At 42.1% G+C, this 13469-nt stretch overlaps 1 protein-coding gene across 1 annotated transcript; it reads left to right on the plus strand.

Annotated features, from left to right (window-relative positions):
• Positions 1 to 9150: 9150 nt before the first annotated feature.
• On the plus strand, positions 9151 to 12340 carry LOC131225728 (receptor-like protein kinase ANXUR2). The gene has a single exon (XM_058221315.1). The coding sequence runs from the start codon at positions 9416 to 9418 to the stop codon at positions 12017 to 12019; it is 2604 nt and encodes an 867-aa protein (XP_058077298.1). The 5' UTR covers positions 9151 to 9415; the 3' UTR covers positions 12020 to 12340.
• The last annotated feature ends 1129 nt before the right edge of the window (positions 12341 to 13469 follow it).

A 13469-nucleotide genomic window follows, 5' to 3' on the forward strand; every position in this document is an offset into this window, starting at 1 on the left:
GCAAGCACAAGATCATGTCTGGGTGTTTAACCAACAATTTTTAATCATTGAATAATATGGACAATGTTTGGATGGTACTGGACAATGTTTGGACAGTGCTGATTTACATGGACAATGTTTGGACGGTGCTGATCATCATTAGCGGTCATGTGCCTAATAAAATAATACACCAACCATTATTGAAATGATTTTTGGTATAATCCGAGCTCTCACCGGGGACTATAAACCCCCTCAAAGAGGGGATTGGAAACCGCCTGGCTTGGCAATCCCCAGATACTTCATACTGCCAAACAACCAAGGGGATTTGAAACCCCCTCCAATCCACCGTGCCAAACGACCCCTAATAGTGGGCCATTTTACGGATAGATTATGGTTCTGATCTAGTGATCTTAATCATCTGGTTTCGTCCAATGAATTTGTGGTGTTGATTTCTTTAATTTTTAGCCATTCATTTTGATGTCCAATGATTGACGGTTAGGATCTTGCTATGTATCGTTTGACCACATAACATTGGTGGGCATGTATCCCAAAAAAAAAAAAAAAAAAAAGAGGTGAGAAATTTTGTTTTTATTTTCTTCATCTGGTCGGCCACAGCTTTGAACTGCAGTGATAATCTTAACCATCCCATCAATGATCTATAAAAGGTGACGTTGAATGGACAGATAACCTCCAAATCCGTGGTGAGTAACATCTGATTGACGTCAATTTTTTATTAATGGCCAATCCATAGTGAGGCCCGTTGGATGGATGGTTTAGATCATCCTGTAGGCTTTTGGGTGAGCCCAGTGAGTACCTTTATTACGATGGGTTTGTGTATCCTTTCTCAGATTTTCGTTATTTAGTATTTAGTATTTTTACTAGGGATAGGCATCGAGTCTACTTAGATGGGATTGGGTCCAACTCGACTCGATCTGATTTTTCAAGAATATGACCTAAACTTGATCTGATTCGGGATCGAGTTTGGCAGGACTGACTTGATCCAATTCAAATCCTTGCTGGCCTGATCCGAACCGAGTCTATCTCGGTTTGAGAAACCGAATCGAGTCAGATCGAGTTGAGTTTAGAGAGAGAGGGAGAGAATGAAGGAGATATAGGAAATGAGGAGAGAAAGAAGGAGAGAAAGGAGGAGAGAAGGAAGGAGATGAGGGAAATCAGGAGATAAAGAGGGAGAGAGGAGGAGAGATGGGTGGGTGCAGCGCTTTCTTTGGGTAGAGAAAAAGGGATTAGGGTTCATTGGATTTCAGATTGGATCCGTTCGAATTGACTATGATCCAAACTCGATCCGATGTACGACCGGATCTAAGTGGTCCTACTCGATCCGTACGGATTCAAGCCTTTGGATTAGGTTGGATTCACCAGATCGGGTTGGATTTTACCCATATCTAATTTTTTTACCCAGATAGTCCCAACTTCAACCCGTTGGACGGAAAGTTACTGTCCATCCACAAAATAACCTTTAATTTTAAGTGCATTTACTTCGGATCCATCCAATTAGTTGAAAATTCTATAACGATCATGTATTGAAAAATCAGCCCTATCTAATGATAAAATGGGCCACACCCATGAAAATTATTATTAGCCACGGATAATAGATAAATATATTTGGGCCCCACAAGATAGATTGATATTTTTCCAGAGTGATCCTTATAATGGGACAAAACTGTTGAATGGATTGGATTTCACGTGGACTTAAAAGATTGGAAGTTATCAGTTGGGAGAACCGTAATTCCTAGTGTAACTGGTGGTAGGATTTGAGGGAAACGGATTGGCTACTGACCCTGCCACTAGCCAATGGCTAGTGGTCGGTGATCTGTGGGCCCCATCACGATGTATGTGTTTCATCCATGCCGTCCAACCATTCTTCCAGATTATTTTATGTTATGATCCGAAAAATTAGGTTGATCCAAATCTCAAGTGGACCGCACAGTGTTGATTGAACACTCACCATTAAAAACTTCTTCGGGACCACGAAAAGTTTTGGATCAAGCTGATATATATTTTTTCCCTTCATCCAAGTCTGTATGACCTAATCAACAGTTTAGATGTCAAATAACCATTACAGTGGGCCTAGGAGGTTTTTAATGGTGGACATTCAACCAGTTCTGTTTTCCCATGGTGTGGTCCACTTATGTAAATATAACTCATTTTTGGGATCAAGCCCTAAAATTATCTTTCAAAATGGATGGACAGCGTGGATAAAACACAGACATCATGGTGGGGTCCACATAGCACCGACCACTAGCCTAACCGCATCCCGGAGGAGGTGTACCTCGAGTACATTTTGAAAAGTGGTGCCCATTACAAAAACCATTCATTGTTGGATATTGGAAAGAATCCACATCGTCCAATTATCTCTTCATCTCTTGGATGAATCAGAGGATTGGAAATTAGTATCTCATTCGTTACTTAAATACCGGAACGTCCAAGAAAAGTCTATGAACAATGGTCTATAAATCGAACGGTTAGAAACGACTAATCTTCGCACATGGTTCGATAATCCAGACACTATTTTGTTGCCTGCATGGCAACAGACGGTCCAGAACAGAAAAATACCAACGGTCCAGATTTAATTAAAAAATATTCACATGTTGGGTCCAAAATCTTCCAATCCAGTAAATTCTTTGGTGTTTATCAACGATGCGACGCAAAAGATGAACGGTGTAGATTACCAGTTCATGTGACCAATTGCCTGAAATGAATACACGCGTGTAGATTGCGAAACCTCGAGCGGCGTATCAGAGGCCCACAGAATGGGGAGATTTGGACAGACGTGGCAAAGCGGCAAAAGCTCCCGCGCTTCACGCGCGGTGTTGTCTCTGTCGCCAGCGAGTCGCTTTCGGGCTGTCTGACCGGTCTGTCGACGTCATCCACGAACCTCGATGTAACAGCCTGTCACATCGACACGACCACATCACATCGTCCACGTGGCATCTGAACTGTCCATGGTGGCAGGGAGGGACGGATTATCAGGAAGTTATGGATTAATAATGAAATTTGTATTTCTGATTAGGAAGCGGATTGGCTGGTGTACCTCACACCAGCTATATAGCTGCTGTATTGACGTCAGCACGTTCTGTGGATCTGATAACGAGGTATGTGTTATATCCAAACCGTCCATCCATTTGACGAGATCTCCTTAAGGGTTAAGAAGAAAAATAAGATAGATCTAACTATCAATTGGACCACACTACAAAAAGCAGTGGGAGATTGAACGTCTACCATTGAAACCCTTTTTGGGGTCACAGAAGTTTTGGATCAATATGGAAATTTTTTTTCCTCTTAATCCAGGTCTTTTTGACCTTATGAATAGATTGGATGGAAAATAAACGTTATGGTAGGCCCTACAAAATTTTTAAAGGTGAAAATCATTATCTCTACTTCTATTTGTGATGTGGTACAGTTGATATTTGGATATGATTTATTTTTTGGATAATATTCTGCAATGATATCTAAAAATATATGAACAGTGTAGATATGATAAATACATCACTTTGGATCTCATGTAACTTTGATCTCCTTTCAACCGTTCGCACAACTCGGAGCTCGAGGAGCGTCGCCGGAAACGGAATGGCTACTCCCCTGGCTGTTGGTCGGTGCTACGTGGTACCCACAATGATGTATGTGTTTCATCCATGCTGGCTATTTATTTTTACAGATCATTTTATGGAATGAGAACAAAAATTAGTTCTATCCCACTCTCAAGCGGACCACATTATAGGAAACAATGTTGAATGAGTGTCAACCATTAAAAACATTTTGGAAGCCATAAAAGTTTTGGATCAAGCTGATTTTTATTTTTCCATTCATCTGAGCCTTTATGACCTAATCAAAAGATTGGATGTCAAATAAAAAGTACACTAGGCCTTAGGAGGATTTTAATGGTGGATATCCAATCACTTTTATTTTCATGTGGGGTGGTCCACTTGAGATTTATATCCCTCTAATTTTTGGTATCAAGCTTAAAATGATCTGTAAAAATGTATGAAAAGAATGGATAAAACACATACATCATGGTGAGGCCCACATAGCATCGACAACCAGCCACGGGGCTGGTGTCAGGGGGAGTAGCCATTTCGTTTCCGCGCCGGTGCTCGCCTTCGCACGACACGTACCTACAGCAGCTATATAGCTGGTGTGAGGTACACCAGCATCTGCTTCCAATTATCAGCAGGCCAAAGTTCTGTATCGCCACGTCTTCTATTGTTACATCCATACCGTACATCCGTTTTGCCAGCTCATTTCAGCCCATCAGCTCAAAATGTGAAAATCAAAAGGTTTAGGGCCGTTTTGGACGGACGGATTGGATGGGATTAGAACGGATGCTATAGGATTTAAGGTTACGATGACAGTTGTGGTTGTCCATGAATTCCACAAGTTTGCCAAATCCCAGGACGATATTCAAAACCTGTTTAGATGGATCAGATTATCCCGAGAGGAACTGAAAATTTTGTTTTGGATAGCAGATGGGATGTGGCCATCTTGCAGCTCTAACACAGGAAGTGATTTAGTAATAAAAAATTTAAGGGGGGTGCGTGTTATTAAATAAAAAAGAAGAAGAAGAAGAAGTTGATTTAGAATCAAATGCTAGCTCTTGAAGTTGTGCCACATTATTTCAATGTGTTCTTATTTTTGAATTCCAATGCATTTAGAATGCAAGCTCTCAAGTATAATTAAGGATTTAAAATCAATTTTATGGTGGTGAAAATTGAATTAGTCTCCCAAATGGAAAAGCAACAATTATCTACAAGTAATCTTTGAATCGAGGAGGATCCTCCCAGGTGGGGTAACTGAGGTTTGAGTAAAAGGACCATTGGCATGGAACGAGCAATTCCTTCAGCTTAGAGATGAGCTGCCAAATTAAATCATCATAGAATGGAGCTCGGTAAGAAAGTACTCACCCTGCTTAGGAATGTTTACAACATGGATAAAGAACCGGGAAAGAAGCTCAAATTCAGAGCCCCCGACTCTTTTTTTCTCTCAGATATGCATATTAATCGTAGGATGCAGTTTTACATCAACCTCATCTGCATGCCAAATTCCAACAACAACAAGTCTAACGTGTTCCTTTGTATTTGTGTTTTCCCTTAGTTTGATTGAGAATCACATAATGAACAAGTTGGGTGGAAAATACAAATTACAATAGGCCCTAGGAAGGTTTTAATGGGTGGGCATCGTATCCCTATGGTTCCAATTGTGTGGTCCACTAAATTCTCCAACCTATCTCATGTTTGGGTTCACTACACTAAAATGAAATTTTCAAATAGATATAATACATGTCATGATAGCCCTCAAAGAGCTTAGAGCTATATGGCAGATATTCATGTAGGGATTTCTGCCTGACTAAGCTTAAGGCCCACCATGATGTATGTATTATATCCACACCGTTGCCCAGAGCCCAGATTCATCTCCCACTCTACCTCATATTTTTTGCGTTTGCCCCTAGATGAGTTGGCAAAATGGATGAATGGAGTAGATATAACACGTAAATCATACTGGGCCCCAACTCATCTGGGCCTTATTCACAATTGTGATTTTGGTTGGCCAAAGCCCAGCCCAGATATGTCTATTTATTTGTGCATGCATGTGCGGTCCACTCGCTTGATGGATGGAGAAGGGTCATTCACGAGGGCTGGCCTGCTTTTGTCCGGACCTAATCTGGAAAACTAGGCCAAGGAGCACGGTGAACGGTCCAGATCTTGCAAAAATGTAGGTGGCCAGGCTCGGGATGAAGCTGTGTATAATTCCATCACAGCCCGGTCCAAGATCGGGCCTATGTTTTACTTTGCTTGTCAGGTCTGGTTAGGCTTGCGACAGTCCTTGGGCTGGCTGCCAACTAACCGTTTTGGACTGTGGGTTGGGCCTGATTACGGGCCAGAACAGTTCAGGCCCAAACCCAGTTAATTGTCATCCGTAGATCTCGGTGGACCCCAAAGTGGATAGCACAACGTGTGGTTCGGATGGTCCTAGCTGTTTGCTTGATGACCAATCCATGATGCTTCCAGAGTGTGGTTTTATCACTTTCCATGGGATACGTGTATGGTGGAAATAGGAGAGAGGACTAGTAAGACTATCGGGTCCTTATTTTGTCCAGTAACCCATGGTCCGGATCCTAACGGTCGATCATGCGGGTCCCATGATGTGTGGATCACTGTATCAGAAGTTTCCTCACCAGGACAATCCTATGACCGTTCCTTAGGTTTATGTCAGCTCGCAGATAGACGGTCTAGATTTAAATAACGCACGGTTCATATCTGACTGCAGAATTGGCAAACAATTGGACGGTTAGGATCTTGCAATCTGGGATTGTCTTCTGGCATGGTCCATCAAACAGGACACCGATTGTGTGGTGATCGTGCCATCACGTACCTCCATGGGGCCCACAGTGATGTATGTATTTATCCACGCCGTCCATCCGTTTTTCGAGCTCATTTTTGGACATGAGCACAAAATTGAAGTGTATACAACACTCAAGTTGACCACACCACATGAAACAGTGGAGATTGAACGCTTACCATTGAAAACTTTTCATGGGCCACATAAGTTTTGGATGAAGCTGATATTTGCGTTTCCCTTCATCCAGGTGTATGTAACCTTATGAACAGGTTGGATGGCAAAAAAAAAAAAAACACAGTGGGCCCTAGGAAGATTTCAATGGTTGACATCATTTTCCCCACTATTTCCAGTGGTGTTTTTCACTTTAAGCTTTTCAGATTATTCAATTTTGGGCTCCTGTTCTAAAATGAGCTTGTAAAATGGATGGACGGAATGGATAAGGCACATACATCAAGATGGGCTCCACAGAGTCCTGGCACCACGCAATCGGCGTCCATCCAACATGGACCACGTGAACGGTCTGGATCAACAAAGAGCTCCACTTTGTCGAAACATAAAACCCGAGGAAAGTATGCAAATCCTCGTCCGGAGAAAATGAATCCGGTCTAGCGTCTCGGGACTCCTATGTGAGTTTACCACAATTTTGAAATAGTGCCTGCTATTATTCTCAAATTTGTGGCGGATTTACAACTATCCAGAGCGTTCAAATTGTAGAACCCATTGTGAAAGAGTCATACGTCTTATATCTAACGTCCCAAAATAGTCCTTCAAACGGATCATCAAAAGTAAAATATTAAGTGGATAAATTCATTTTAAAAAAGTAGGAAATTGAATATCATCCTATCAGTGTAATTTTCTGTTATTCCCCATGCACATTCAGGTCAGATTTTGGACGATCTGGATGAGCCTAAAATTATGTCGAATGTACGGTCGAAGAGTGAGTACCATTTTTTAAATGGTGTAAAACAAGGATGGTTGTCTCATCTGATTGTCTTAAGACCCGGTCACCCGGGATATCCCTGGTGACCCGACTCTGTGGGGTCCAACGTGATGTATGTGTTTCATCCACGCCGTCCATATTTTTTCAATCTCATTTAGGGAGTTATATCGAAAATTGAGGTATATCCAAATATAAAGTGGCCCCCACAACAGAAAAAGAGGGGGTTGAACACAGATCGCTGAAAACTACCTGGGGGCGACAGGAATTTTGGATCAAGTTGATATTTGTATTTTAACTTTATCTAAGTCTTTGTAACCCTATGAACGGTTTGGATGGAAATTAAAATTTTCAGTGGGCCCTAGAAGATTTTTACGGTGGTCATCACTATTCCCACTGTTTCTTATGGTGTGGTCCACTTGACGGTCTAAAATTTCTCAAAAATTTTATTTTGCACTAAAATGATCTTTAAATATGAATTGACGGAGTGGATGAACAAAATAAATTACGGTGGGACCCACATAGTTAGGTCACTAGGATATCGCTGGTGATCGGGTCTTCAGACAACAGTTCTGTCTTTCTTCCCTCCCTCCTTCAAGCTGCATAGTATGTAGATGCAACTCCCTCCTGATAGAATAAGTAGAAAAAATATGTGGTGATCTCAGCTGTTTTTATGGTGATCCATCATGCTGATAGGTCATATTCCAAAAGGAATGTTTATTGGACGGCTGTAACCTTCCTACTACTGGCCTGTGGGAGGAACGGTCAGATCAACTGTCCACATTCATCCAGTAAAATACACTATAAATGGAAGTTAACATTTATCATATCATCTCCAATTTCAACCTTAATCCCATCCAGAAATCGGTCCATCATATCAACAGTCCTGATTACCAGAAATTTTTGCCATTTGTACCGTGAGGAGCCGAACCGCGTCATACCGCCTCTGTCCGTTGCAAGATAGTTTTACCCGCTATATCCGACTCATTCAAACTGAAACCGAAGAAAATGGCGGATACTAAAAAAAACAGTCACAAAATCGAGATCACCTGCATCTCGAGTTACGTGCCTCTACATTACGTACCACACACGTGGAATATGTGTGTGATGATCTGAACCATACATTATGTTGAATCAGCTTTATATTGACCATTAATCAAATTTTCCTTTGATTATCCTAGCTTAATCGTTTGATAAATGGGCCTTTTCTCACTTAATATAGCCAATGCTGGTTTTTGTTTAATGCCACCAATTAAAGATCTAGAACCTTCCTAACACTCAGATTTTTTCACCATTCTCCAATTACTATTGAAATCACAAAATGGACGGTTTCGATCTGATCCTTTTACTCCACGTATTCAGAATGACGGCGAGGAAAGTAAAATTCCGTGCTTCTTACCTCAAACCGAAGAGAAAACCCTATAATTTCGATTTTGTTTTACCTATGTCGCGACTTAGATCCAGCGTCCATCGCATCCGACTGGGGCCTATATGCTGAGATAGCACATGATTTGAACGGTTTATATTCACTCTACTACCACCAATAACCTATCTACCTATAATCAAGCTTCAGTAACGATCGTATCCTTTAATTCTTAGAATTGAATGCGATCCGTTAAAAGAATTCATCCACAGATATTGATCTTCACAATCATCCGTTCAATGTATTTTTCATAAGAAGATGTCATATTATATAATACGAAAAATGGACGGTTCTGATCATCAGATCAGATGGAAAACGAACTGCTAATTTAAGCAGTCACTACCTTAATTCGTGCTACGTAGGCGTTTTTTCGACCAATCAAAGCAAACTTCCGTTATTTTGTCAGTCGCTCGTTTGTAACGGCCTGCAATCCCCAAAATCCAAGGAAAAAGAAAAAGAAAAGAAAAAATCCATCTCATTCTCTATCCTCTGTTTCAATACAAAGAAATTCAAGAAAATCTCAAATGATTCCATGGAAGTAAGATAGATTGAATCAATCTCATAAGAGCAGAAGAAAACCCACCTGCGGTTTTCCTGTTCTTTGGGCGTACGGGAAAACGCTTTCCTCTGTTTCTCTCTCCTACCTTGTTTTCCTGTACGCTCCAATCTCTTCCTCCTCTCTCTCTCTCTTCAATTCCACAAAAGGGTCTCTCTCTCCAGCCATGAAAACCAAAACCCATATCTTGTTTTCTCTAATCTTCCTCTCTTCAAGCTTCTTCGACCTATCAACTGCTGTCTCTGCTGCTCCGAAATCGTATCTTTTGAATTGTGGGGCTTCGGATGCCGAGAGTAACGACGCCGATGGTCGGAAATGGTCTGGAGATTTGGACTTAAAGTTCCTCCTCTCGCCAGAAAATTCCGTCTTACAGAGAGCAGGATTCCAAGACCCATCGCTCCCGTCGGCGGTCCCTTACATGACAGGGAGAATCTTCACAAAGGAATCGACATACGCATTCCCGGTAAAAGCTGGAAAGCGGCATTGGCTCAGGCTCCATTTCTATCCAGCTTCTTATGGGAACTTGAATTCCACAGATGCATATTTCTCCGTTGTCGCTGACGGCGTCACGCTGCTACGCAATTTCAGTGCTGCTATTACTGCACAAGCTCTAACGCTGGCTTACATAATCAGAGAATTCTCTTTGATTCCCACCTCAAGCAATCTTAATGTTACATTCACGCCATCCGACGAACACAATGCTTCATATGCTTTCGTGAATGGCATCGAGGTGATTCCGGTGCCAGATATTTTCGACACACCTGCAACATTGGTTGGGTTCTCCGATCAGGAGGTCGATGTTGGAAGCTCAACCATACAGACAATGTATAGATTGAATGTGGGTGGGCAGTTTATACCAGCCACTAATGATTCCGGCCTTAGTCGGATGTGGTATGACGACTCGCCGTATTTGTATGGTGCAGCATTTGGCATCACATATTCAGGTGCCAGTGAGAAGGCTAAAATCCAGTATCCAGAGAAGAAGATGGAGTATGTTGCTCCTTTTGATGTTTACGACACGGCAAGATCGATGGGGCCGGATTCAAAGATCAACATGAATTATAACCTCACATGGGCCTTTCAGGTCGACGGGAATTTCATGTATGTGGTGAGATTTCACTTCTGTGAGCTGCAATTGGCCAAGGTCAACCAGAGAGTTTTTGATATTTACCTCAATAACCAGACGGCGCAGGACGGTGCAGATGTCATTGCTTGGTCGGGGTCGAAGGGCGTGCCGGTTTATAAGGACTATGCACTGTATGTTGCTGATGAGCCTGGCGACGAGCAGTTGTGGGTTGCACTTCACCCCTCCGCCGAAGAAAAGCCCGAATTCTATGACGCAGTTCTCAATGGGTTGGAGATTTTCAAGCTGAATGACACGAATGGGAGCCTGGCGGGGCCTAATCCAGTGCCATCGCCAATGCTCCTCGCGGCGGAATCCCTGATTGCAGGCACTGTGAATGCGAAATGGCGTCCAGGTGTAATTAGCCGTGCTGCGGGAGGTGCAGCTGGAGTTGGGCTAGTGTTTGCCATTTGCATTGTTGTCTACCAACAGAAGAAGAGGATCCCAGGCGAGGCTGGGAATTCTGGCTGGTTGCCTCTGTATGGCGGTTCGACTTCGCATACAACAACAAGCAAGTCCACAATCTCAGGCAAGAGCTGCACCAGCAGCCATCTCTCGTCCCTGGCCGTGAGCCTTTCCAGGCATTTCTCTTTCTATGAGATAAAACAGGGGACAAAGAACTTCGATGAGTCCCTCGTCATCGGTGTCGGAGGCTTTGGGAAGGTCTACAAAGGAGTGATTGATGGAGGGACGAAAGTGGCTATCAAGAGAGCAAACCCATCATCGGAGCAGGGCATCCACGAGTTCCAGACGGAGATCGAGATGCTCTCGAAGTTGCGGCACCGGCATTTGGTCTCTCTGATTGGATACTGTGAGGAGAACGATGAGATGATATTGGTTTACGATTACATGGCGCACGGGACTTTGAGGGAGCATCTATACAAGAGCAAGGAGGCTCCTTTGTCATGGAAGCAGAGGTTGGATATCTGCATTGGAGCAGCGAGGGGTCTTCACTATCTCCACACAGGCGCTAAGTACACGATCATCCACCGTGACGTGAAGACCACCAACATCCTTGTCGATGATAAATGGGTGGCTAAGGTGTCAGATTTCGGGCTGTCAAAGACGGGCCCCAGCATCGATCAGACCCATGTTAGCACTGTGGTGAAAGGAAGCTTTGGGTACTTGGATCCTGAGTATTTTAGAAGACAACAGCTGACGGATAAATCCGATGTGTATTCGTTTGGCGTCGTTCTCTTTGAGGTCTTGTGTGCCCGGCCTGCCCTTAATCCGAGCCTCCCCAAGGAACAGGTCAGTCTTGCTGATTGGGCCCTGCATTGCCAGAGGAAGGGAATTCTCTCCGATATCATTGATCCTCATATCAAGGACCAGATCAATGAACAGTGCCTGAAGAAGTTTGCTGAGACTGCAGAGAAATGCCTGTCTGATCATGGTGTTGACAGGCCAGCAATGGGAGATGTGTTGTGGAACCTCGAATTCGCTCTTCAATTGCAGGAGAATCCTGATGCCGATGGGAAAATGGATGAGAATGGGTTGATCAACCGCTCCAACACAGTTGGTAACGATGCTAATTCCTTTAGCAGCAATACCAACATGAGCACTGGAGGCGCGAGCGAGGCGAGCGATGATTCAGACCTGAATACCAATGTGGTGTTCTCTCAGCTCATCAATCCGAAGGGACGGTGAGGATGGTTTCTCGATCATTCCGGTCTGGCCCATCTTGCAACCATTGAAGGAAAAGAAGAAGATGCTGGTAATGTGACTGTAAGTCGGCCCTCTTGCTAAAATCAGATAGGTCGACAACAATGGGTGTGAAATTCTCGAAATAAAGAGGTTTTTTTTTTTTTGGGTACTTCAGAAGAAAAAAAAAGGGGTGGTGATTGCTCTTTGGATTCTGTATTTTCTTCTATTTCTTCCTTTTGAGTATTTGTATACCAGACAGCTCTTGAACCTGATACTAACTTGTATTGAAGAGTTCAAACAAAAACATGTATCTATTAAACTTCAGCCCTGTCTGGTGTTTATCTAATTCATGTTTCAGAAATGTGCCATTACAGGGTAAATCTCTTTCCTTTGAAATGATGATTTGTATGAAATATTAACTAATATAGCTGCAAGCAATTCCATGGTTACTAGACCACATTTGGATGGCCAATTGAATTGAATTGCAATAATTCAATTCAATAAAGTGAGATGACTAGAGTGGGAATAGCCCCACACCATATTGGTATAATTGAAATTGCAGTTAATCCAGTCGTTCTGAATTAAATTGCCACCAATCCAATTTGTTGGTTCTTTTATGTCAGTTTGGCTTATTGCAGTCTATTTCAATCAGGGATCCAAATGCACCTAAGAATGCTGTGTATATTGTTTTCAGGGGTGTTTGGTAGGTAATTTAGAGCATTGAAAACAGTGGCATTTTCGGTCTAGCCCAATTTGAAATTACAGATAATTCGGTGGTTTGATTGTCGTTCTGAATTAAACGATAACGATGCCAGCCCTGTTCATCATTTCCTTTATATTAATTTGAATTATTGTAATTCAGTTCATTTCAGCATCCAAATACACCTAAGAATGCTGTGTATGTCATTTTCAGGAGTGTTTTATGGGTAATCCTGAGCATTGAACATATTGTTTTTTCTTTTTTTTTTGGTTCTAGCCCAAATTGAAATTACAGTTAATTTTGTGGTTTGATCGTTGTTCTGAATTAAAATGGCGCCAACCCAATTCGTGATTTCTTTTATATTAAGAATTGTATTGTTGCAATTCAGTTCAATCAAGCATCCAAACGTGCATGATAATGTTGTGTTCTTTGGTTTTTTCAGTGTTTCATTGGTACTCTAGAGCATTGAACACATTGGCTTGTTTGTAGTCCAAGTTGAAATTACAGTTAATTACATGGTTACATAACCATTCTGAATTAAAATGGTTTCATTTCTTTTATATTAAATTGGATTATTTCAATTCAGTTTAATGGAGCATCCAAACACATGTAAGAATGTTGTGAACACATCGGCATTTTTTGTCTAGCCCAAATTGAAATTGCAGTTAATTCTGTGGTTTTATCGTCGTTCTGAATTAAAAATGGTTCATACCTAGTTCATCATTTCTTTTACACTAACGGGAATTAAAATGC

Source organism: Magnolia sinica, chromosome 14 (assembly GCF_029962835.1).
Source record: "Magnolia sinica isolate HGM2019 chromosome 14, MsV1, whole genome shotgun sequence".
In the NCBI taxonomy this organism is placed as follows: Eukaryota; Viridiplantae; Streptophyta; class Magnoliopsida; order Magnoliales; family Magnoliaceae; genus Magnolia; species Magnolia sinica.

Bases quoted from the DNA above. Each gene is read 5' to 3' on its own strand.
- LOC131225728 (XM_058221315.1), top strand. From the start codon at position 9,416: ATGAAAACCAAAACCCATATCTTGTTTTCTCTAATCTTCCTCTCTTCA.